Source organism: Pygocentrus nattereri, chromosome 29 (assembly GCF_015220715.1).
Source record: "Pygocentrus nattereri isolate fPygNat1 chromosome 29, fPygNat1.pri, whole genome shotgun sequence".
In the NCBI taxonomy this organism is placed as follows: Eukaryota; Metazoa; Chordata; class Actinopteri; order Characiformes; family Serrasalmidae; genus Pygocentrus; species Pygocentrus nattereri.
Genome location: NC_051239.1, coordinates 6,155,615 through 6,181,693, shown reverse-complemented (window position 1 = coordinate 6,181,693; position 26,079 = coordinate 6,155,615). Strand labels below are relative to the sequence as shown.

The window sequence follows — 26,079 nt, the reverse complement described above, 5'->3', positions numbered from 1 at the left end:
CTTATAAACAGCTTTGTCCGCCACCGCATCAGATCATTGGCCCGGTTTGCTGCGTTAAGTTCACATTTCCATAAAATTATTCTGTCCCTCCTCCTAAAAGCCATCCAACAAACTTCACTTGAGCTGATTCAGTCATGGAACTGCTCGTAAGCTGGCACCGGGGATTCTCTCAAGGGGAAGTGTTGAGGGTCAGTCAACAACGGCAGGTTAACAACAGGATTAAATGGATGGTCTGTCACTGCTTTTTCAAGACTTTCACCAGCGTGTAACGCCTGTAATTGGCAGGTCAGTGTGGGGGTGTGAGAAGCGCAGGGACATAACCTCATTAAGTGAAGGGATAAATCAGCAGATTACAGGCTTCAGGTTTGGGGCCTGTGATGCAATCCGGTCTCCCTCAAGTGGCTATACTTAAAAATACATCAATTCCGTTATCAAGACAGCGATTTTCCAGCTTCGCAATATTTCTCGCCTCCGACCGTTTCTCAGTCAAGCCGATGTAGAAATGCTTGTGTGTGCATAAGTGACATCACGGCTGGACGACTGCAGTGTTCTTTTTTCTGGCCTCCCTGTCAAAACCGCTGCTAGGATCATCACCTTTTCAGAAAAGAATGACCACATCACCCCTGTCCTTCAGAGTCTCACTGGTTGCGCATTACATTCTGTATTCAGTACAAAGTTTTCCTTATGACATATAAAGCTCTGCACGGTCTGGCTCCTCAATACTTGGCAGAGCTTCTTCATCTCTGTGTCCCATCCCACACTCTGAGATCACAAAGTCTAGGCCTTCTTCATGTTCCAAGGCTTAAATTGACTTCTATGGGTGGTCGATCATTTAATGTAGTAGGTTCCAAGTTATGGAATGCTCTCCCACAGTCTATTCGGGATGCCACCTCTCGGTCTTCATTCAAATCTCTGTTAAAGACTTGTTTGTTTTCACTGTGTTATAGTTGTTCCGTTTATACTTGAATGTTTACCTGTATTGTCCTTTTGTTGTTTAATGTGTTGATGTTCTTTGATTGTGAAGCGTACTTGAGCATGGGAAAGTGATGATGATGATGATGATGATGATACATGTGGAATGTTTGTATAGCATCTTCCTCCATGAACCACAAAATAACACGAGAAAGGGAAAAAACTGTAGGACAGAGTTATAAATGGACAGCTTGGAAAAGGGACAGATAAAAGGAGAGCAGAAGAGCGACAGAGTGGAGTTAATTGGCTTGTTAAACGGCTCAGTGATAGTGGACAGGAATAATGATGACATAGTCAGAATAATAGCTTTACCAAACCTGCATCAGCAGCCCTGTGGTTATGAGTGCTGCACTGCACTTTTTCTGCCTTATAAACAGGGCAGAAAGTCAGGGTTATAATGCCTGGGTTGGAGCTTTTACTTGATCTGCTTGTATAAGCCAGGAAGAACCCTTTTGGAATTTGAAGGAACCACTTGGAAGGGAAAGGTCAGCCGACCTAATTAGAACACCTTATACACCTTTCACTGGCCACTTTACTGGAAACGCCTACCTTGTAATTTTGCTCACTGGCCACTTTATTAGAAACACCTACCTTCTACTTCCACACGCTGACCACTTTATTAGAAATACCCAGGGGTGGCACCACACTCCCAAAAGTGGTGGGGCAAAATATACTGTTAAAAAAAGCGACTGGCTGAGTGATGAAATGCAATCAGGCCAATGACTAAAACTCTTTCATGTTTTGCTAATGCCCTTCTTTATGAACATAGTTAGTGGTGGGTACTGCATGGTGGCATGGTGGGTAGCGCTGTCGCCTCACAGCAAGGAGGGCCTGGGTTCGATTCCCCGGCCGGGTGACCGGGGTCCTCTCTGTGTGGAGTTTGCATGTTCTCCCCGTGTCTGCGTGGGTTTCCTCCGGGTTCTCCGGTTTCCTCCCACAGTCCAAAAAGAGATGCAGTCAGGCCAATTGTGTAAAAATGATCAAATTGTAAGTCGCTCTGGATAAGAGCATCAGCCAAATGCCGTTAATGTAATGTAATGGGTACTGACCCGTTACATTTATATAAATACATGTACTTCAGTAAAATATTAATGGATTTTTACTCTCCTGAGTACTGCGTTGTAAGGGGGAGCGAGGAGGCGGACGCATGTGCTGAGATGAGCGAGATTTATTAGGGGCAAATCCAGGGTCGTGGTCAAAACAGTCCAGGTTCATATAGCCAACACGGACAGATCGGGGAACAGACATAACAAAAACCAGAATCAACACAACAAACAAAGACCGGCAAACACAGGGCTTAAGTATACAGGGAAAACGAGGGACAGGTGAAAACAATCAGGGGTGGAGTTACAAAACAAGGGGCAGGACTACAGATACCAAAACAAACGCACATGGACTAAACCAAAACACGAACACATGGACAGGACTGGGAGGGGCCAATCGTGACATGAGTTTAGTACTTAGTGCTTTATTTTTGTGTATTATTTTTTGAGTAACTTTACTTCTACTAAAGTATATTAGTGACTAAAGGAATACTTTTTTACTCAGCTACATGTAAGCCATTCATATTTAGATTTTAATTCCTTTTTGTGATTTAATTTAATATGTTTTGATGGTGGCAATATTTGCACTGCTTTGTGATTGGTTACATCTCTGACTTTGCATCTTTGTTTTTTTGACCAAAAGAATCCCAGAAATAGCAGATAGGAGCTACGCAATCTTCAGTTCCTATGCTTATAAATGCTGGATGTCCTTAGTCCACTGCAGTTCTCAGTACATACATAGATTTTCAACCTGCTTCTTCTGTGTTTCTACTCAAGTTATTCTGAGGAAGGTTCTTTTATTTGTGTAATGATTTTCTGACTTTCCTTGAGTATTGATCTAGGCCCCTCTACCACCCCCTGAACCTGATCGTGGTTGTCAGTGTTAGTTTTGATGCTGCTTCAGTAGCTGGAGCCTTAGATATCAGTATTTGTTAGCTAACATCTCTGAAGAACTCTGAAGATCAGCCTGTTTTCATAGCCATTTCCTGAAGACCACCATAGTTGTGATATATTTCCTTTTCTTTGTTTGGATTGTGGACTAAAGTGGACTAAATAACACTGGTGGGTGTTTGTTTATTGAACAGAAGTTTTGTGGGGATGCAAGTGCTCTGTTACTCTAACATTCACCACAAAGAAAACAGAGAAACAGGAGACGTTTATCATCTGTGTGAATGTCAGGTTAATCTATTATGTATGAATTCATGATTAAACCAATCAAGTCGCTGATGCTTGGCCCAAAATATGCTCCATGAGTATCCATGGATAATCAAAAAGCAGCAGGGTGTCACCACAGCACTTTAAAAATTGGTGGGTCAAATGTCCTTATAGAGTATCTCACAAAAGTGAGTGCACCCCTCACATTTCTGCAAATATTTTATTATATCTTTTCATGGGACGACGTTATAGAAATGAAACCTGGATATAACTTAAAGCAGTCAGTGCAGATTTACTGTCCTCTGAAAAGAACTCAACACAGCTATTAATGTCTAAATAGCTGGCAGCACAAGTGAGTCCACCTCACAGTGAACGTGTCCACATTGCGCTCAAAGTGTCAATATTTTGTGGGACCACCATTAATATCTAGCACTGCCTGAACCCTCTTGAGCATGGAATTCACCAGAGCTGCACAGGTTGCTGCTGGAATCCTCTTCCACTCCTCCATGATCACATCACAGAGCTGGTGGATGTTAGACACCTTGCGCTCCTCCTCCTTCTGCTTAAGGATGCCCCACAGGTGCTCAACTGGGTTCAGGTCTGGAGACATACTTAGCCAGTCCATCACCTTCAGCAAGGCAGTTGTCATCTTAGAGGTGTGTTTGGGGTTGTTATCATGTTGGAAATGATGCTACCGCCACCATGCTTGACTGTAGGCAAGAGACAGTTGTCTTCATGCTCCTCACCAGGGCGGCACCGCACATGCTGGACACCATCTGAGCCAAACAAGTTTATCTTGGTATCGTCAGACCACAGAACATGATTCCAGTAATCCATGCTCTTGGACTGCTTGTGTTCAGCAAACGGGCTTTCTTGTGCATCAGCTTCAGAAGAGGCTCCCTTCTGGGACGACGGCCTTGCAGACCAAGTTGAGAGTTCTTTGCCATGAGGTGCTATGTTCAATATCCAGTGGTCAGTATGAGTGAATTGTACCCAAAACACCCCTGCTGTCCATTCATACCTGCAACCTATCTCATGAATTAGAGCGGTTTAGCTGTTTGGTGCTGCCTGAATTCGGAGTGGGGTCAGCTGTCAAAATGTACTAAAAATAAATACCTACGTTTTACTTCCACTCACCGGCCTCTTTATTAGGACAACATACCTTCTACTTGCCATCACTGGCCACTTCATTGTAAACATCTACCTTGTTCTTTCACTCACTGTAGGAGTTCCACCTGCCTTAGTGGTCTATTTTACAGGTGTACAGTTATAGAGTGTAACCCAATTGTTGCTGCAGAATTTATTACCCTCCCTTCCCATTCATCATTGGTCAGTTTCTGACCACAGAGCCACGTTTGACCAGATATAATTGGCAGTCCATTCTCAGCATAGTAGAGAGATGGGCATGGTAGGTAAGGTTAGGCTAGGTTCTATAACGGAGGGAAGGCAGCGATCCACGCTAATGTTAGTGTGATGCGTACTGTCTGTGAGGTGTTTATGTGTAGACATGATGGTGTGGTTAATGAGGCACAGACAACCCGTTGACGCGATTGTTTTTCCTCTGGTTTTATATTAAGCTTATTTAATGTAATAGTCCATTAACGTGAAGATGCAGTTATTTATTTACAGTGATGGTTAATGTTTTGTAGCAGTAAATTAACTATAGCATTCCTTAATCTGTGTAGATATTCATAATAAATGAATAATAAATAAAAGTAGCTTCTATTTGCTAGCTTCCTGTTTGGATTTTCCCGTTCCACCTTAAATATTGCATCAGCCAGCATCTTGTTCAAATTTTCAGTCACTGAAGCTGCGTCATTTAAGGTGGAACAGGAAAACTCTGACGAAGAGGAAGCCAACTTCAGCTTCATCCTTCTTACTGTGTTTAGGGGGTTTATTTTATGTTTATGTGTTTTAAGATTAGAAGTGATTCACACACTGATGGATTTGCCGATGTGTGTGTTTGTGTTTCTCACACTAAACTCGTTTTTTAACGTCAGGATCGGCCTGAATACTTTCTCGCTGGTCCGGACGACTAGACAGCACAATCAGTTATTATTATTAGCTACAGCTACCGAAAGAAGTCCATGCAGCCTAGATTAATCTGTGTCTGAGGATTATAACAAAACACATTTGGTGAAAATGGATTGAGTAATAAGGAAGCTGTGGCTGATTTAGTCCTGAGACTCTTCGTCTCTCAACACAAGTCAATTTGTTCACAAGTGGATCTTGACCTCTCCAACATGGCGGACCCACAGACGTATCGCCTCAGATAGAGAACAACAGGCAACGCGGTATCTAGGTGTGTATATCTATGGTGTTGACTAAGATTTGATCTCAAAATCCATAGGAACAGAATTCCCAATTCTATATCTGTAACATGATCCACAATGACCATCAGCCTGAACGAGAGGAGTGCATTCTTTATTCATCATCTCAACATAAGATTGCATTATTACTTATCAAATAAACACTAAAATAAATAATATGGACACATTTACATGTTTATGTAATTGCTTATGTACTGGTCAGGAATTCGAATTTCATTTAGAGGACATATTTTGACTTTCTCACCACTGAAGTCACCCTTTTATGTGATTATTTAAGAAAGTAAGAAAGAAAAGTTTTACCTCAGTGCAGTACATGAAAATCATAACTTTGAAAATGAACATATGGGTCTCACTTTATTTGGATAGTCCACCTTAGCCCCCTATAGATTATTTACAGGCGTTCCAACTGCTAACAAACTATCTGTTGAAACTCTGAACAGTGGTGGGGTTAGGGTTAGGATTTGGACCAGGGTGAGGGTTGGGTTTGGGATGTAGGTGGAGGTTATGGTTGGGGTTAGGAGGGACTAGAGCCAGGTTTAGAGTTAAATGATGGTCAATTTAGCAGATGTTTAGTTGAATGTAACTCAGTAAATTATGAATCTACAAAGCATCCAAACCAGATTATCCAAATAAAGCGTCACCAACTTATTTATAAACCACATTTCCCACAATGCTGGCTTACCCTGCCAAAACAACACCCTGCATTTGCGGATGCACAAATAAACATGTTCTCATGATGGGTCCGATTTTACAGCAACCGTTCGGAAATTGTCTACGTTGTTTTTCACCAGTGCTTGACCCAACACAGCACTCTAGACCGCTTTGGTCACCTTCAGTGCAATAAGGTTTGGAGCAGAGCTTGTAAATGATATGTTACACTATTTCACGCTACACATATGAGTCCCTTTAGTCTACGTGTAGTCTCTGGGAGAATCTACTGGCCCACAAAAGGAAGAAAATGTACAACTTTGTCATTCTCAGTGCAAGCAAACCACGAAAATCACACATTTTTTGGATGAGCATGCTTACGTTCAGTGTTGTGTTTTAGTCTTATTGTCTTTTTTTGGTGAATATAGTCCATCCCTTTGCTTCTTCTTTGAGTCTTTATCGCCCCTGAATGTTCCTCGTGGAACCACGGTGGTCCATGGACTCAGACTGGGGCGTACGGAAGGGCAAAGGCTTCAGAGGAACAGGAAGATACTCGGTCAAGGCCGATCCAGGCTGGCTGGTGGTGTTGAGGGAGCTGCAGAAACGGTCAGAGGTCAGCTCCACCAACTCTTCAGCCAGAGGTTGGTGGCTGCACAGATTCGAGCTGTTCGTTCCTCTTCCCTTGCTTTTGTTTTTCCGTCTGATCACGTTCTTGTTGCTGTGCAGTAAAAAGAGTCCCCCTCCCGACCTGAACTAACCCCCGTGTGCTACTCTACACGGCTCTATTGGAGTGCAGCAGGCTGAAGTGCAATGCTCTATGCTAGGTAGGGTGCTGGAGGCTGGAGGCTTGTGGAGAGGAAAGGCTGAGAAGGGGTGTTCATTTCAGAAGAGTGCTCATTTTTACTGGTGCGGCTCTATATCACGTTCTCAAAGAGCTGCATGGAGCTCATGATGTTCTCGTCCTGAAAAGAAACGACAGCAGAGGCTTATGAGTGAAAGGCTATCAAACTTTCCATAGATATGTAAATAGAAATGTGAGTTTACTAGCTAAAAATACCTAATTAACAATTATATAATGTGCATTTTTGCACCTGTAAGAATCTAATCAATGTATTCACTGCAAAAAATGGTCTCTTATCAAGTGAAATGGTCTTGAATCTAGTCAATATATCTAATGTTTCTCATTTTGAGATGGTTGTGCACTTATTATATGATTATTTACTGGATTTTTTTACTGGATTTTATTACCTGAAATGATCTCACTATAGTGGCAGATAATGTTGCTGGTTTCAAGCACATTTCTTACATCTAGAAATATTATCTACCACTATAGTGAGATAATTTTGTTTAATAGAATGACCTAAAGCAAGTAAAAATGTTTGGAAATAAGGTAAATAATCTTAAATTAAGCTTACAACAATCTCAACAACAGAAATATTAGATGTATCAACTAGATTTAAGTGGTCAAGTTTGGTTTCATGAATTTTATGGTATAAATTCATTTTAAGCAGAATGATCACCCAGAAAATGTCAACGGGTGCAACCCCACATTAATACAAACTGTTTAGCACTCTTGAAAAAGTCTAGCTTTCACAATATTTGTGCTTGGACACCTAAACAAGCCTTTATCCTTTTATGTATATTTAATGTTTTTGCATACATTTGTTTTTCAAATGAATGAGCATTATATGACAACGATAACACATGCTCATTGGTTTCCTGGGGTCACACCAAGTGACTTGGTGAACTGAACAAATGACTCACAAATGACCCTTTCTTTGTTATTTGTGAAAGGGTTTTGATTGGCATAGCATCACGAAGGCCACTTGGTGTCTTCTTAGGGTTGCAAAACCCTGACCACTCCTTCTTAAAAACATTTCAGAACAAAAGTCCTTTGCTCTCGGTTGTGCCGCATGACATTTGAGGAACATGTCAACGTTTTTCCAATGTGACTTCAAAAATCGAACCATGCCAAATGATTTTATATCACTAAACTAGCCCTTTTAATACTTTACTTAATATGTGTGTGTGGTTGGGCAGTGACCCACCTGACACTTTTAGACTTTGGTAGATATAAACCAATAAAAATGAACTGCACTGAATTTGTATTCACATAAAGGGACGTACTGTGGAATAATGTCATAAATGTCATATATTTGTTTAATTATTTAATAGTAAAATATGGACTTGGACACACAAATATGTCATGGGGACTTTGTAGATGTACAGTTTCTAAATGTAGCCTGTCTGAGTGGTTTGATGTGAAATGCTTTCTTCTAGAGAAATTGGCCCAGTTAGTCAACAGTGATGATAGTAGCCAGACATCTGAGGAGTTTAAAGCCTCTAAAAGCTCCTTCGCAGAGAGTTATTACATGTAATGGTTATGAATACACTGCCTGATGACTGAGACATTGTTTTATGATAGTTTTGAGGAGGTTTTGGCCTGTATATTTTTAAAAACAATAGCAGAGAGGTGCATGCAGGGTGTTATACAGCAGAACAGTCCCTGAAGAAAAGTCATTCATTCAGATTTTTACTACTTTACCATCATAAGTATTACATATTAGTACTCAGAAGGAACCTGTAGGTTCACCAGTTGTTTTGGATAGTAAATAAAATGGTTATATTTGTGGTGTAGTCAGTGTGAGGTCACTGTAAGGAAATCAACCTCTTTACACCGAACAGCTCTGAATGGCTTTGTTTACATCTCAATTGCTAAATTAAGTCAGGGGAATTCCCATTTAAAACCAGTATCAGTAACCAATACGAAATGTCCGTTCAACTGAAACTGAAACTGAAACCACAGCCTTGGTAACCACAGGATAATCGTCAAAGGACGCAATCCATTCCATTTAGCAGTCTGAACATACAACCAACAATAATATATTTCTAGTTAATTGCTCTGGACAACGACAGAGAGTTTTAAAGCAAAGATATTGTGTAGAGAGTGCTGAGGTGCGCGATATGGCAGAATTTTTATATCACGATGCTTCAAGACATTTTCACGATGCATGTTATGCAGCACCATATCGCTGTTGTCGGGAAAAAACTCATATGTCCATTTTTGACGTTTTTAACATAATTTAAAAATGCCTGTTACCCTTTACATTGTGTGTAAATTTCATGATGAATGAACTAAAAGAAACAGCCCAAAATGACTTGGAAAAAAGTCTGGTTCCATTAACTTACATTAAAAGTAAAGTAGGTTTTTCTTTCTCCTGTAAAGTTACCATTTTGGAGATCATTGTGAACCTTCTCCACCACTTCACATCAAACCAGTCTGAATGACAGTTTACATCTCAAATATTCATTTACCCCTTTAAATGAATGCAGTGTGTGGATTTTGCATGTTCACATCTGAACATACTACCAAAATGGACACTAAGCAAAAAAAAAACAGCAGCAAAATGTTACATTCGTGGGTAAATCTTGCTGCGTACAGTATGTATTTATAGCTCTTTTTCCTATAGATGGGATACAGATGGGATTGTAGTTTTACACCCACAAAGTACATCTGCATGTTAAATGATTCCTCTGAAATAGCCAGTGAGTCTGGGCATAAGGTTTGCTGTTGCAGTATGTTAATGGTTCATTTAGTTTGTTACTCAGTCAAAGCAAAAATCAAAAGAAAACTGCATTGTGCTTTGCTTCTTCTCACCTTCTGACACGTCTCAATGAATTCCTCAATAGTCACCACGCCGTCTCGATTTCTGTCCATTTTCTGCAGGAAGCAGGGACATCAATCAGAGCACAAAGTAGTGTTATAATGTGTGTGTGTGTGTGTGTGTGTGTGTGTGTGTGTGTGTGTCAGTCTGTCTGTCTGTCAGTCATTAGAATTACCTGGAAGAACTTTTCCACATGCTCGGATGGGGCTTCGTCTCTTACACTGGGGTAAGTGTACCGACCCATCATATCATAGATAGACTTCATGATCAGAAGCATTTCCTACAGACACATTCACACATACAAACACACAATCAAACGCAGCTTGATTCATTAGGCAATAGATATGACTGCTTCCAGTAGATGGTGCTGTAGCTCTTGGAAGAAAAAGAAGAGCCAGTTCTCTGGCCAGTGTTGATGATGGGACTTTGCATATAAATACAGAATTTTCAGGAAGACTATTTCTCTCATTCAAATTTTTGCTCCTCTGGAAAAGCTCAGAAGAAAACTCGGAAAAGACTCAGAACTAAGACGTGTAACTAAACAGAATGCAGCTTCTGTTTTGTTAGCATAGCTCAGCCACTGTATATAACAGGAAAGTAAACAAACATAATAAGTCACAGAATACCTCTTTGGTGATGTACCCATCTTTGTTGATGTCGTAAAGGTTAAAGGCCCAGTTCAGTTTTTCTGTCACGGAGCCTCTCAGGAGCACCGAAAGACCAATCACAAAGTCCTGCCATAGGAAACATCTGTTAGACCATTCGGAAAGTCCTACTATACACAAAAAACATCTACCAGACCATTCAGAAAGTTCTACTGTAGACAAAAACCATCTACCAGAGCATTCACAGCATCCTACCATAGACAAAAACATATATCAGACCATTCACAAAGTCCTACCATAGACAAAAACCATCTACCAGACCATTCAGAAAGTAATACTATAGACAAAAACCATCTACCAGAGCATTCACAGCATCCTACCATAGACAAAAACATATATCAGACCATTCACAAAGTCCTACCATAGACAAAAACCATCTACCAGGCCATTCAGAAAGTAATACTATAGACAAAAACCATCTACCAGAGCATTCACAAAGTCCTACAATAGATAAAAAAATCTACCAGACCCTTCATAAAATCCTGCCATATAAAAAATTCTACCAGACCATTCATAAAGTCCTGCCATAGACAAAAAAAATCTATCAGACCATTCAGACCACCAGTCCTACCACTGACAAAAACATCTGCCAAACCATTCACAAAGTCTTGCCATAGACAAAAATATCTATCAGACCATTCACAAAGTCTTGCAGTAGAAAATAAATATCTATTAGACCATTCACAAAGCTCTACCATAGACAAAATATCTAATAGACTATAGAAAAAGTCCTACAATGCACAAAAACATCTACCACACCATTCACAAAGGCCTACCATAGACAGAAATATCTACCAGACCATTCACAAAAATGTTTATTAGATCATTCACAATGTTTTGCTATAGAAAAAACATCTATTAGACCATTCACAAAGTCCTACCATAGACAAAAACATCTACCAAACAATTCACAAAATCTTGCCATAGACAAAAATATCTATCAGACCATTCACAAAGTCTTGCAGTAGAAAAAAAACATCTGCTAGACCATTCACAAAGCTCTACCATAGACAAAACAGCTATCAGACAATTCACAAAGTCCTACCATAGACAAAAGCATCTACCAGACCATTCACATTGTCCTACCATAGACAAAGCATCTACTGGACCATTAACAATGTCCTACCATAGACAAAAACATCTACCAGACAATTCACAATGTCCTACCAAAGACAAAGCATCTAAAGGGCCATTAACAATGTCCGACCATAGACAAAAACATCTACCAGACAATTCACAATGTCCTACCATAGACAAAACATCTACTGAACCGTTCACAATGTCCTACCATAGAAAAAACATCTACCAGACCATTAACAATGTTCTACCATAGACAAAACATCTACTAAACCATTCACAATGTCCTACCATAGACAAAACATCTACTGAACTGTTCACAATGTCCTACCATAGACAAAAACATCTACCAGACCATTAACAATGTCCTACCATAGACAAAACATCTACCAGACCATTCACAATGTTCTACCATAGACAGAAACATCTACCACACCATTCAGAAAGGCCTACCATAGACAAAAATATCCACCAGACCATTCACAAAAATGTTTATTAGATCATTCACTAAGTCCTACCACAGACAAAAACATCAGACCAAACAACACAAATAGAATGTCTAAATGTCTATCAGACTAATGAAATAGTGCTTTCATGAAATAAAACACCACCAGAGAAGATGGACAGAGAAAATCATGTAATGGATGAGGTCACAGGACTGCTCACCTCAAAGCGAATGGACCCGTTTCTGTCCAGATCAAATGCATTGAACAGGAAATGGGCGTATGTGGTGGCATCTGAGAACAGGGAGAGAACATGAGGCTCACGTCTGGCACTCTCTTCATCAAAAATGAAATGTGTATTCTAACTTTGTTGACAGCAGCTTAATCGACTGATTGAACGCATTTTTGAAGGGGATGAAATGAGGTCTTCATTACCTCCTTGAGGAAAAAACTGAGAGTAGATTGTCTTGAAAGTTTCCTCATCGACCAGCCCGCTGGGGCACTCCTGAAATGGAAAGAAAAAGAGGGACTCATTATAGGTCTAATTAAACCCACAGCAGCTCCGCTCCCTGTCCTACATCTCCACTTACACTGGATTCTGTACTGCTGCTACTTTTGTCTGTTGTGTCGCAGCATTGATATGTTTATCTTATGTGATATGTTTACTTTTTTACTGTAAGACTGTCAACATTTCACAGAACTTCAGCATTTCCTGAACAAACTGTTCTATATGATCCCACAAAAAAACACTGAATTCTTTGAAATGCTTATGGTCATGCAGGTTTATTGTGACAGTAGCCATTACATTATTATTACAAGCTAGTAGTTTATGATAGAGCACCTTTTAAGCTGTACGCACTGGTGTGGTTGTTTCATGCTTTACAGCAGTCATTGGCTCTATATGCAGGAGACTGTGGTTTGACCCCAGGTTATTAGAGCACACCACTACTCTAAATTTGGACACCTCCTCTCCCACCAGTCTAACTATGTACATGTGATTTAATACTAACAATGTGCTCACTATAGAAATTCATATCATACTGACAATAAAAATGTGATTGTTTATGCAGCCCTATGATCCAAACTACCCCACCCCCGAAATCTATTCTCATTACTCAGAATGCCCTCAACTCAACCCAAACCTCCTGTTACAAGTTACACATCTGAGCAGGAACATGACACCTGCCCATCAAATGTGGCCTCACTGATCAAAATACCTCTCCGAGCCAAACCAACCCTTACCACCCAAAACACATGCAATCCCAACCAACTGTTTCCACTCAAAAACCCTCCCAACCCAAACCACCCCTTTTCACCCAAAATACCCGTAACCCAAACCAACTCTTCCCACCTAAAATGCCCCCAACTCAAGCCAATCCATCCTACCCACAATGCCTGCAACCCAAACCAATCCTTACCACCCAAAACATCACCAACCCAAAACAATTCTTCCCACACAAAATGCCGCAACACAAACCAACTCTTCCCAACCCAAATGCCCCCAACCCAAACCAACTTTTCACCCAAAATGCCCCCACAACCCAAACCAATATGTCCTACCCACAGTGCCCCCAACCCAAACTAATCCTTCCCAACGAAAACGAGCTCAACCCAAACCAACTCCTCACACCCAAAATGCCTGCAACCCAAATCAACCCCTATCAACCAAAATTTCCCCCAACCAATTCTTCACACTCACAGTGCCCCTGACCCAACCCAATTCTTCCTACTCACAATGACCCCAACCCAAACTAATCCTTCCCACCCAAAATGCCTGCAACCCAAACCAACACCTCACACCCAAAATGCCCTAACCCAAATCAACCCTCCTGTCCCGAAATGCCTCCACACCCAAACAATTCTACCCACCCAAAATGCCTCCCAAATCAAAGGAACCCTCCCCTCCTATCTTTCACAGCCCAACTTGACTGACAAGTCCTCACATTTTTAAAGCCCCTGTAGAGGGACTGCAGCTCCTTCTTGGTGAACTTGGTCTGAGCCTGCAGCTGCTCCAGGCCCTCTGGCTGATGCCGGACGGTGGACAGCTCCAGGTCACTGTCACTGCTGTCTATGGGAGAAAAAGAGCGACGCAAGACAGAAAAAGAGGAGGGAGGGGGGAAGGGGGGAGGCAGGGAGAGGGCAGGGAAAGGGGTGAGTCAATGGGATGCAGGTTAAAAGGACAGGATGGAGTGAACAAGCAAGTGGCAGCGATTGAGGGAGGAGAGAAGAAGGGGGGGTGAGATTGAGAAAGAGTTAGCAAAACAGTGGAAGAAAAGCAAGAGAGAGAAAGAGTCAGAGAGAGGCAGAGAGAGAGAGAGAGAGAGAGAGAGAGAGAGAGACACACCGAGAGAGACAGAGATGGAAACTTGAAATAAAGGGAAGCACTTTCCTGTTCTGTGTGATTGGTTTCTGGGAAGCTTGGAAATGGCTAAATAACTTCAAAATAAAGGGAGCACTGCCATTCGTTACTATTGTAATGATGTGACTACAGTGCAACTACAGCTAAACCTCACTGGCTTAAGGGAGAATTCCACTCATTTTTGAACATTTCCGCACAACTCAATCATTGAGATATACACAAAGTCGAGAGTGGTTTGATGTGAAATGGTTCATTGTAGAGAAACTTAATGACTGATTTCAGTGGTGTTGATGGGAACCAGGGGTCACCATGTCTACGACGTAAATATAGCCATTTGATTTACTATCCAGAACCACCAGTGAACCTTCTGAGCTTTTTAAACTGAGGTATCTGAAAGTAAAGTAGCGGAACATCTGAATTTTTTTTCTTTGAGGCTATTTTGCCTTCAGCCTTGCTGTTTCATTCATTTTTATTGAATTAATTTAGAACCATTTGTCACTGTGTTTCGCACACTGTGGAATTAGACCTCCGCATTTAACCCACCTGTGCAGTGAAACACTTACATGCATGTACACTAGTGAACACACACACTAGGGGGCAGTGAGCACACTTGCCCAGAGCAGTGGGCAGCCCTATCCACGGCGCCTGGGGAGAATTTGGGGGTTAGGTGCCTTGCTCAAGGGCACTTCAGTCATGGACCGTCGGCCAAGGGGATCCAACCAGCAACCTTCCGGTCACAGGGCTGCTTCCTTAACATCCAGCCCACGACTGCCCCTCTCCACCATAAACGAATGAAACAATAGATTTAAGGCCAAAAGCATTTCATAAAACTATCGTAAAACAGCATCTCAGATATCAGGCAATGTATTCATAAGCATTTAATGTAGGGACTTTCTGTGAGGGAGCTTTTAGAGGTGGACGTCTGGTTCCTATCACCACCAATGTAATGGAGCATTTCACACCAAACTGTGTTAACCTCTTGGCGGTATAGTTATGCAGAAATTTTGAAAAACTGGAATTTCCCCTTCCAGTGGCATAACAAGGTTAATGTAGCTTAACAGTAATGGTAGCTTAAAGCATGTTGAGTGTTTACTGATCTCTAATAGACTTAATCATTTGGTTCATGACTCTTTATAACATACTAATTAATATCTGTAGACATAGACATGCTTTGTGTGGTCCACTCCACTCAAGGTAAGGGCATTTTTTCCCCGCCAAGTTATCACTTCACCAGTTACTCCTTATATTTAGATGTTCTACAAAGTTGCCTTTAGTTACCCAACTCATAGATTCTACATTCATGGATCTAGATCTCAGACATACACACCGATCAGGCCCAACATCATGACCACCTCCTTGTCCATCTTATCAGCTCCACTTACTGTATAGCTGCACTTTGTAGTTCTACAGTTACAGACTGTAGTCCATCTGTTTCTCTGATACTCTGTTACCCTGTTCTTCAGTGGTCAGGACCCCCATGGACCCTCACAGAGCAGGTACTATTTGAGTGGACGCACTGCAGTAACACTGACATGGTGGTGGTATGTTAGTGTGTGTTGCGCTGCTGCAAGTGGATCAGACACAGCAGTGCTGCTGGAGTTTTTAAGCACTGTGTCCACTCACTGTCCACTCTATTAGACGCTCCTACCTTGTCACTCCATCATGTAGATGTAAAGTCAGAGACGACAGCTCATCTGCTGCTGCACAGTTTGTGCTGGTCATCCTCTAGTCCTTCATCAGTGGTCACAGGACGCTGCCCACAGGAGGCTGATGGCTGGATATTTTTGGTTGATGGACTGTTCTCAGTCCAGGAGCGACACTGAGGTGTTTAAAAACTCCAGCAGCACTGCTGTGTCTGATCCACTTGCAGCAGCGCAACACACACTAACACACCACCACCACATCAGTGATACTGCAATGCTGAGAATGACCCACCACCCAAATAAGAGGGTCCTGACCACTGAAGAACAGGGTAAAAGGGGGCTAACAAAGTATCAGAGAAACAGATGGACTACAGTCTGTAACTGTAGAACTACAAAGTGCAGCTATATAGTAAATGGAGCTGATGGACAATGAGCATAGAAAGAAAGAGGTGGTCTTAATGTTAGGCCTGATTATTGTGTATATATAATACAACCATCTATTACACCAGCGTTTATGATGAGTAAGATTTTTTTTGTTGGTTTGTTTTGTTTGTTTCCAATCAGCATCGCATTCATTGAAAGACTGAAATGTTTACTTCAAAGACTGGATCCTGGATCTGGATTTGGAGGTTTAGTTCTGCTGTAATTGTAGAACTAGTGCAGTTTAGTTTCAGCTCAAGATTTAGGCTCTAAAAGACTTGTAATCTATCAACACCCTAAAGTCTAGGGTACTATGAATTGCTCTGTAACTGGGATGAAACTGCTGTGTAAGGTATTTAGTTATAAGTAAGAGGACATCACCCATCCATGCCCCACAGACAAATGATATCATAGTGAGTGTTGCTGGACAAGCTTCCCAAAGCACTGGCCAAAATCTCATTCAACGCAATGAGAAGCTGTATTAGACCACTACACTGTGGAGAGTCGCTACACAACGTTTTCACAGCAGGTTTGTTTGCTAAAGACTTTTGTGACACTGTATCACTTTCATTTGATTCACACTGCAGCATCCAAAGCGGATCAAATTATGAACATGTTCACTGATGCACTCTCAAAAAGGTGGTTCTTCAAGGTTCTTTAGTAAAAAAAAAGGTTCTCTATAGAACCATGAACACTCAAGGAACCCTTTGCATGATTAAAAGGTTCTTTACATCATAAAAGGACTCTTTGGATTGATGGAAAATGTGCAAAATGTGCTATAGACAGTTCTATGTAGAACCTTTTTAAAAAGGGTTCTGTATAGCACCCAAAAGGGTTCTTCTATTGTTACAAGCTTCACATTGTAACAATCAAAGAAACCTTTATGGTGCTACATAGAGCCATTTTCAAAAAGGTTCTATATAGAACCCTCTATAGCACATTCTCCATCAATCTAAAGAACCCTTTAATCATGCAAAGGGTTCCTTGAGTGTTCATGGTTATATATATATATATATATATATATATATATATACTAAAGAACCTTGCAGAACCACCTTTTTTAAAAGTGAAGGCCAGAAATTTAGTGGCAATACAAGCACTGGGTTACTTTCACGTTTGTCTCCATTCCTGCTAAAAAACAACACTTTTTAAAGCTTTCGGTAAATTTTCATTGCATAAAATCCAGATCATTCCATTATGTATAGTCTGGATATAAATGTATAATCTTGCATTGAAAACAGAGATGAATAATGTCTAGAAGCATCATAGGTAAATTGTTTTAACTTTATGACGATTATGAACGTAAAAATTCACTTTTACCTGAGTGTTCACACTCGCCAAAATAAACCGAATTAAAGGAAAAGTTCATTTTGGCTGTACGAAACCAGGTAGGTGTGAAAACGCCTGGAGTTGGCAGTTTAACATTCTATGCCACTGCGCTGGACTCTACTGTGGCTAATTTAAATGCAACTTTAGCCACTATGCTGGCTTTTGCTTGAAAATACAACATAAACTCAGCTTTTATTAGGCTAAATGAGATTTTTGCTCTCATTCTGTAAAGCTTGTCCAACCTAGCAACAAAACCATGCGCTTATACTCACCGTCATATGTGGGTGGAGCATAGCTACGTCAACTGATGTGTGGGCCCTCCTTTTAAGGTTGAAGGGATTAGTGAATTGAGCTGAATCAGTAAAAACGGTCTCCTCCAAACCAATCACACAGTTAAAGACCAGTTAAACTAAGGGACACGGAGAACGACCGAACAGAACATGGTGCAAACGGAGAAGAGTTTACTGAAGAACAGCGAGGGAGAGAGAAAAACAGTCGGGGTGGTTTTCACCGTGCTTATACTCACCGTCTTTACATGCACATACACAAAAACACACACACACCAACAAAACAGTGAGAGAGGGAGGGAGATACGTGGATGATAGAGAGAAGAGACAGAGTGAAAAGGGGAGAAAAGAGAAAAAGAGTCAAGTCAAGTAAAAGCATGTAGAGTCACCAAAAAGATGCTTGATTGTTCCTCCGATATTTACAAGCACAGATATGCAAACGTGATGATATTCTTTCCTGAATGCTTTGATGTCACCAGTATTTCACAGGCTTGTCGGCAATTGTGTCCGTTTCAAACGTTCACCTCAGAAAAAAACATGTATGTTGTGATCTATGAAGTGCATTCTGGCTAATTTTGATAACAGCCATATATTTATCTTATTACTGTCTCACTGAATGCCTCGGGTTTAACCTCATTCTCCAGGGTATACTTTGGTTTGTCCATCTGAATCTACGTGACCAAATCATAAGACAAATTATTCAGTAACTGCATGAAATAAATGTCAATTTTTATTTTATTTACTTATTTATTTTGTGTAAAACCTCCCCTCACATTAACAGAACCTGTGTTTTATGGTCACACATATTGCTTTATGTTTACAATTTACTACTGAAAGCCAAAAATCTCCGACGCTCTTTGTGTTATTTTCTAAAAGTAGTGTTTCCAGAGCAGATCACTGAAGAGACGCCGTCTGTTTATAGTTTAGAGCCCAGATTTGGGGAAAAACGGCTCGACTTTCAGTCAAAAAAACAAACTGAGTTCAGCTTCTTTTATTATAAGGGTTTAAAATGACGTCACCGTCTATTAGACTGGAGAGAAGAGCTACAGCCTCTTCTGAATGGAGCTTATGAAATATGAACGTTATGAAGAACATGATGAAGTGCAATTTGGAACCACCGGTGGTCTGAAGGAGTTTAAGAGGTTAAACAGAATATAACATAATCCTTTAAATATTTAAGGTCTAAAAACTTGAATTAATTTGAAAAAATGGTCCGTATAGATCTTCGTCTTCCTGTGATGGAGCAAAACGAATAGCAGAAAAGTGATTTCAGTATTCAAATACTGACCCCTGGAACGGTCAACCAAGTATAGAGTATCTGTGCACACCCCTAATCATGATGAATATCATGTATCATAAAGATGCTTTCGAGTATTGTGATTATTGCACTTCAGCCATATCGCCCACCCTTAAACTACGGCAAGACTACTGTGCTGCAATTGCACTGTATTGTACTGTAATGCAATTTTGATATTTGCATATGCATAAGAGATCAGACCACTAACCACAAAATATGTCCTATTACTCAAAATCAGGCAAGTAAGAATCGGTAGGGCTAATGGAGACATAATGCATTTTCAGATGAGCTAATAGTCTAATGCTTCAGCCGACCAGCCCTGTGCTGAAGGCTGATGAGGAGTCAATGTGTTAGTTCATCAGAGAAATGTCTTTTTATTGTTTCTGGACCAAGCTAACATCAGTTATTTAGCTAGCAGTTAGCACTGAAGTTAGCTAACCTAGTTAGTGGCCAGAGCTGGCCATGCTAACTTCCCTGCTAACGTCCGTAACAAAGCAGCTTTAGCAATGCACTCTTGGGGTTCAGAATAGAAAGTGTAATACATAATTACTCCCAAATATCAGCAAAACGGGCACATTTTACAGTCCAGTTAAGACGTAACAGGCTAGTGGGTCGTCTCACTGAATTGCTAGCCTGTATATCGATTGTTCTACTGAACTGGTTAAGTCAGAGTTTTGAGTTCAGGCTTCTGACTCGGACTTTTGTCTAAATTTCTTTTGCTCTGAGTGACCCTATACTTTAATTATGTCAATTTTATTTAAAACAGTACCGACACTTGACCAAGTCTTTCAGTAGTGACAGGTTCGGTCATCATTTTTAGGTCATTTTGAGCAGAACCCAAAAGTGCTAGTCAGGTCATGGCCAGCAACAGCTTTGAGCAGCTGAACACTCATACAATCATGTTTTTCATTAACAGACAAAAAAGTTCACTTTTTTTTCCAGAAAATCTTCAGTAGTGACGATTTTTAATTCCACACTGATTTTCAGACTTTGGGACATATTTACTTCAAAACAGTGAGATCTAACTCCTCACCATGTGGCAGTGAGGGACAGGGATGCAGCTCTGAAATGCAGAGGTGGGGCTAAAATGAGGCTCTGCCTACAGACCAAAATCTTTCGTGTTTCAAAGAATATACGTTTGATTTATATCAAATATATATTAAGTATAAATGTAGGGGTCAGGGTTTGGGGCAGACACCTCCCATCAGAAAGTATAAATGATGATTTTGTATATCGCTGCTGTCAGAAGAAAACCTTGTATCTCCATTTTTGCCGTTTTTCAGTTTTTGATATAATTTGAAAAGGCCTGTTGCCCTTCACAATGTGTGTAAATTTCATGAAGAATGGAACAAAAGAAACGGCCCAAAGTGACTTGGAAAGACGTCTGGTTCCATTGACTTACACTGAAAGTAAAGTAAGTTTTTTCCGTCTCCTGTAAAGTTACCATTTTTGGAGATACAAGCTTTTTTTCCGACCACAGCGATATATTTATCTTATTACTGTTTCAATTAATGCTTTGGGTTTAAATAGAACAAAACATAAACCTTTAAATATTTAAGGTCTAAAATATGTATTTATTTATTTATTTTTTGCAGTTTGAACAAATTTGAAAAAATGGTCCGTATATACCAGAAAAGTGATTTCGGTATTCAAATATTGACCCCTGGAACGGTCAACCAAGTACTGAGTACCTGTGCACATCCCTAATCGTGATAAATATCATGTATCATAAAGATGCCTTCGAGTATTATGATATTACACTTTTGCTGTATTGCCCACCCTTAAACTACAGTAAAACTACTGTATATTGCAAAGCAATCTGAGGGTCCCTGATTTCTCTCTCTCTCTCCCCCTCGCTCTCTCTCTCTCACCTGTCTCCGTGATGTCTATAAGTCCAAGTAAATGCATGAGTTTGAGGAACATGAACACCAGGCAGACGATGCCCACCGTCTGCAAGCCCTCCGTCTCCCATCTCACACTCATCCTCTCTCCCGATCCCTACTTTTATTGCTCCTTCAGCTTCACAGCAAACTCCTCTACCTTACTTCTTCCTGCTGCTGGCTCCTCCAGCCTGGATCAGCTGAACTTCACTCATCCACAGTGCACAGCCATAAAGATCAACAGATGAACTTTACAAGACTGTGAACATCAAGACAAATAATCCTTCTAAACAGAAAATGATCCAACATCCAACGCCGCCCTCTGATGAACAGGGAAACAAACCACGGCACCAAAATTCACGCCTTGAAAAACAATTCTCAAAAAAATATATAATTGATTATGTTTATCTGCAGGTTTGTATCCAGATTAGTCCTGAAGCCAAAGCCCAGATGAGAGCCCGGATTCTTTTGCGTCCTATCTCATCCTTTTTTCTTTTCTTTCAACTGCGCTTCTCTTTTCCCTTTGCGATCTAATTAACCTTTCACTCTGTCATCATTCGCTGAAATCCTCAGCGGGAATTCAGGCCCTTTCACAAGTTCTATCAAAGCATAGCTTCATGTCAGACACTCAGGGGACAAGCCTGTCCCAGTTAGACATCAAATCAAGCATGATGTATTTCATGTTCTTCATATATAAAAGTTTAAAGATCTTCAGTCAAATGACATATTTTGTTGATTGCATGAAAATAATGCAGGGAACACTTAAACATCACAACTGAATTCACAAATTCACACTATTTGCTGAGTGTCTTATATTAGAAAGAAATAGAGCAAAGCATACAAAAGGTGCCATAACTTTTCCACAGGCCACATTTAATGTTTTCCTGGTCTGGACTGCAGGGAGGCCAGTTTAGCACCTTTAAATATGGAGCCATGCTGTTGTAATACATGCAGAACGTGGTTTGACATTGTCTTGCTGAAATAATCAAGGCCTTCCCTGAAAAAGACGTCACCTGGATGGCAGCATATGTTGCTCAAAAATGTGTATATCATTCAGCATTAATGGTGCCTTCAGTTGTGCAAGTCACCGATGCCATGTGCAGTAATTAACCCCTATACCATCAAGGATGCTTGCTTTTGAACTGTGGGCTGATAGCAAGCAGGATGGTCCCTTTCCTCTATAGCCTGGACACGGCGCCCACTATATCCAAAAAGTCTTTCAATTTTTTTTTTCGCTGGACCACAGGATAATTTTCCACTTTGCCTCAGTCCATTCTAAATGAGCTCGGGCCCAGAGAAGGCGGCAGTGTTTCCCAATCCTGTTTATATAGATTCTTCTTTGCATGGTAGGGTTTTAACTTGCATTTATGGATGCAGTAATGAACTGTTTTCACAGACAGTGGTTTTCAGAAGTGTTTCTGAGTCCATGCATGTCTGTTTTTAATGTATTGCCCTCTGGGGGCCCGAAGATCATGGGCAGCAAATCACTAGTTTTTGGCCTTGTGCCTTGCATACAGAGATTTCTCCAGATTCTCTGAATCTTTTAATGTTATTACGCACTGGAGACAAGAAATCTTCAAGTTCTTCGCTATTTTATGTTGAGAAACGTTCTGCTTGAATTGTTGCACTGTTAGATCGTGCGGTCTTTCACAGAGTGATGAACCCCTCCTTATTACTTCTGAAAGACTCCGTCTCTCTCTTCATACTCAGTCATATTACTTACCTGTTGCCAATATAGCTAATTCGCTGTGAGATGTTCCATAAACTTGCCATCAAAAGAAAAAAAATATACATGTCGATATATCACAATCGCAATAAGTAACATAACACAACTCTTTAAGTATCACAAAAGAATGGTATCATGGCTCAAGCACTGAGATAATATTGTATCATGGGGTCTCCAGCGATTCCCACCCCCGGTCATTATGTGTTCAAAGGCTGTGATTCCTATACAGCTCACCTAATAGAGATATAAATTCCTTCAAAGCTTTTTTACAGTCATTGTATTATTTTAAATCCAGAACTTTGCCACTGCCCATTACTTATGACCTGCACTGTATATGGCCTTATTTACCTTTAAGGAAGTCCTGCAATCCTCTAACCTCCGTCCTCACCTTAATGGCGTTGTTAAAACGAGTCTGTCACCAGCATTTCTCATCACTTATGCTCCTATTGGCAGCTCAGCTACACTCAGAAGTCCCCGGAGAGCTGTGATTCCAAATCCCATCTTCTCAACACACACGACTTTGAATGAACACACACACCTAGACACACACTCCACACATCCTTTGCTGGCGACTTCAGTTCAAACAAATCTCCAGTGAATCCATTTCCACATCAAGGAGAGCTTTATTTGTGAGGTTCAGAGCTGGTTTGATGGGAAATGGTTACAGAGAAACATACTGACTTAATATGACCAGCGAATCTCTGAGTATTTGTATGCAGTGCCGATGATGGTAAAGTTGTGGCATATCTGCCAAAAATAGTTTTTTTGAGGGGGCTGGATTGTGTTTCAACTCCCTGCATTCACCATGAACGAACTAAAAAATATATCTTTTAGGCCATAAATTTGGCTGCATCCAAAATCACATTACTACCATATTAAACAGTAGGCCTATGTCAAAGTACTAGCTCACCATTAGTGCATTCGGCAATGTGCTATGTGCGGTATAACAATAAGCAGTCTTGGATGCAGCCTTTATCTTAGAACCATCATAAAAATGTCTTAGGCAGTGTAATCACCAATCACCAGTGTATAATCATTCAGAGCAATGACCTTCTGTGAGCGAGCTTTTAAAGGCATTAAATGCTTCAGACGTCTGGTTCCTATCATCGCCACTGTGATCAATTCTCCCTCAGTTTCTCTAGAACAGAGAACATTTCACGCCAAACCGCTCCGAATGACTTTCCTTACATCTTTGCCACTTAGTTATGCAGAAATTGTGAAAAAGCCAGACAAGACACTTCTAGAAATAAGCAGTAATGTAGCGCCCTCTGGTGGACCACTTAAGAAATTATAGGCAATTCAACAGCTCTGTCTATGGAAGTTACAACTTCAGACTGTAGTCGCTTAGCCCCGACATAAACAGGTCATAAATCAGGCCATAAAGTTCTAAATAAGACAACGACACTGTCTTAAACACAGTTAAAGCAGAAGACAGCTTGCATTCTGCTGCAACCCAGCAGAATAGTACCGAGCAAATAGTAGAAAAACAAAACAGCAAACAGTAGTAATAATAAACACAAGTGGTCAATTACATAGACTTTGTATAATCTCCATAAAAAAGCACTGACCAATAGAATGGGACGATCTGGAGCAGGAGAGTATAGAGCCCCTCCGGCACTGGGCTGTGGAGCAGCTGAACTGTGTTCTCTGGAGTAATGGAGCTCACTAATGCTCTTGTGGCTGAATGCAATCAAACCCTCACAGCAATGTTGCAACATCTAGTGTAAAGCCTTCTCAGAAGAGTAGAGGCTGTTCCTACAGCAAAGCGGCGCGCACACGCCCTGTTAATAAGGACAGCAGTCTGGGCCGTCTGCACTGCAGAGACACATCGGCTCATGAAGAGCAGCCTCTGCCTAGATAAGGAGGCAGTTGACAGTTTTCATTTCTTTTTGTTATTTTGGCCCAACAGGTCTGAGTGCTGGTGAGTGCTGACGTCGCTGCAAGGGGGGGAAATGAGTGGAGTTGGGCTTTAATCAGAAGATAACACTGACAAATATTTACACGTGATACTGAAATAAACCTTTCATATTGTAAGTTACACAGCAGATTACACCGTCTCACAGCAGATTAGTGCACAAAGCGCACAGGGTTGAGTTCAGTGTGTTTACACTACATATCTTTATCTCTTTATATTCACCAAGCAGTCTGCCAGTAAGATGAACAGAACGAGTAAAGTAAATCAGCCGCAGCGATTCTAAATTATACACTTCATCTACAGAGATTCATTATACAGTATATCTCCCATGATTCTAAACTATACAGTATATCTCCCGTGATTCTAAACTATACAGTATATCTCCCGTGATTCTAAACTATACAGTATATCTCCCATGATTCTAAACTATACACTTCATACACAGTGATTGTAAATTATACTGTAAATCTACAATGATAACAAATTATACCATATATTTCTTAATATTACAGTATATCTACAGTGATTCTAAATTATACTGTAAATCTACACAGGTTGTAAATTATACTGTAAATCTCCTGTAATTCTAAATTATACAGTATATCTACAGTGGTTGTAAATTATACTGTAAATCTACACAGGTTGTAAATTATACTGTATATCTACAATCATAGCAAATTCTACAGTATATCTCCTGTCATTCTAAATTATACAGTATATCTACAGTGATACTAAATTATACTGTAAATCTACAGAGGATGTAAATTATACTGTAAATCTACAGAGGATGTAAATTATACTGTAAATCTACATGGATTATAAATTATACTGTTTATCTACAATCATAGCAAATTCTACAGTATATCTCCTGTGATTCTAAATTATACAGTATATCTACAGTGATGGTAAATCATTCTACCTCTCATCAGTAACCTCACTAATTAGCACACACACAATCGAAGTGTGTTCAGTGGATTGATGCTAAGCTATAAATATTTAAGCACCATGATGTCTTGTTTACTGGTTCATTTGCTATAGCTAAATAACCAGACCCATGTATACCATTCAAAACATGCACAACAGCCTAGTTTCAACAGCCTAGCCTTCTAGTTTATCCTAGAAGTGTTACTTAAATTAAATATTGACTCAAGTATGCCTCTCACAATTAATATATAATCATATTATTGCAATTATCTCAAGTTGATTGCAACTATTTGAACTGACC

The 26,079-nt window shown here is 40.4% G+C and overlaps 1 protein-coding gene across 4 annotated transcripts in view; it reads right to left on the bottom strand.

Moving 5' to 3' along the window:
* Positions 1-5,572: 5,572 nt before the first annotated feature.
* kcnip3a (Kv channel interacting protein 3a, calsenilin) overlaps positions 5,573-26,079 on the bottom strand; it is a 122,399-nt gene continuing 101,892 nt past the window's right edge. For 3 of the 4 annotated variants that reach the window (XM_017719927.2, XM_017719926.2, XM_037536224.1), the window contains 7 exons: positions 13,942-14,066; positions 12,434-12,503; positions 12,222-12,292; positions 10,440-10,547; positions 9,989-10,093; positions 9,807-9,869; positions 5,573-7,110 (listed from right to left, as the gene is read on the bottom strand). In XM_017719927.2, the coding sequence (XP_017575416.1) occupies positions 7,063-7,110; positions 9,807-9,869; positions 9,989-10,093; positions 10,440-10,547; positions 12,222-12,292; positions 12,434-12,503; positions 13,942-14,066 (590 nt within the window). In that variant the 3' untranslated portion in view covers positions 5,573-7,062. Of the gene's footprint in view, positions 7,111-9,806; positions 9,870-9,988; positions 10,094-10,439; positions 10,548-12,221; positions 12,293-12,433; positions 12,504-13,941; positions 14,067-21,204; positions 21,809-26,079 lie in introns of those variants that run through there. The other variant, XM_037536223.1, reaches the window with a different exon arrangement.